The sequence below is a fragment of the Corapipo altera genome, unplaced genomic scaffold (genome assembly GCF_003945725.1).
Source record: "Corapipo altera isolate COAL_440 unplaced genomic scaffold, ASM394572v1 59841, whole genome shotgun sequence".
In the NCBI taxonomy this organism is placed as follows: Eukaryota; Metazoa; Chordata; class Aves; order Passeriformes; family Pipridae; genus Corapipo; species Corapipo altera.
Genome location: NW_020891646.1, coordinates 1 through 593, shown reverse-complemented (window position 1 = coordinate 593; position 593 = coordinate 1). Strand labels below are relative to the sequence as shown.

General features: G+C 62.6%; 1 protein-coding gene across 1 annotated transcript in view; it reads right to left on the bottom strand.

Annotated features, from left to right (window-relative positions):
* The window catches only part of LOC113942584 (E3 ubiquitin-protein ligase synoviolin-like), an 829-nt gene extending 352 nt beyond the window's left edge, over positions 1–477 (bottom strand). The window contains exon 1 of the mRNA XM_027633689.1: positions 234–477. Coding sequence (XP_027489490.1) covers positions 234–332 — 99 coding nt within the window. The 5' untranslated portion in view covers positions 333–477. The remainder of the gene's footprint in view (positions 1–233) is intronic.
* Positions 478–593: the final 116 nt, after the last annotated feature.

The following is a 593-nucleotide window of genomic DNA, read 5'->3' as shown; positions in this document are numbered from 1 at the left end:
AGGAGGGGACAGAGGGGACACAGGTGAGCACCATGGTCAGCAGGATGAGGTACTGAGGGACACAGAGGACATGGGGTTAGGAAGGGACAGGAGGGACGGGGAGGGACGGGGGGACACAGGTGAGCAGGGGACACATGGTCGGCAGGATGGTGTACTGGGGACATGGGTCAGGGGGGACACAGGAGGGACAGGGGGGACACAGGTGAGCCCCACAGTCAGCAGGATGCAGTTACCTCGAAGCCGAAGACGAGCTGGACGGAGGCGCCGCGGGTGAGGATGCTGTGGTAGGCGTGGGACACGAACAGCGAGTCCAGCAGGGCCAGCAGGAACATCAGCGCTGGGGACACCAGTACGGACCAGTACGGACCAGCATGGACCAGTACGGACCAGTACAGACCAGCACGGACCAGTACAGACCAGTACAAACCAGCACGGACCAGTATGGACCCCCCAGGGCCTCCCAGGAACCTCCCAGTACAGATCAACAGGGATCTCCCAGGGCCTCCCAGTACGGACCTTCCCAGTATGGCCCAGTACGGATCACTACAGACCTCCCAGGAACCTCCCAGGGCCTCCCAGTACAGCCCAGTATG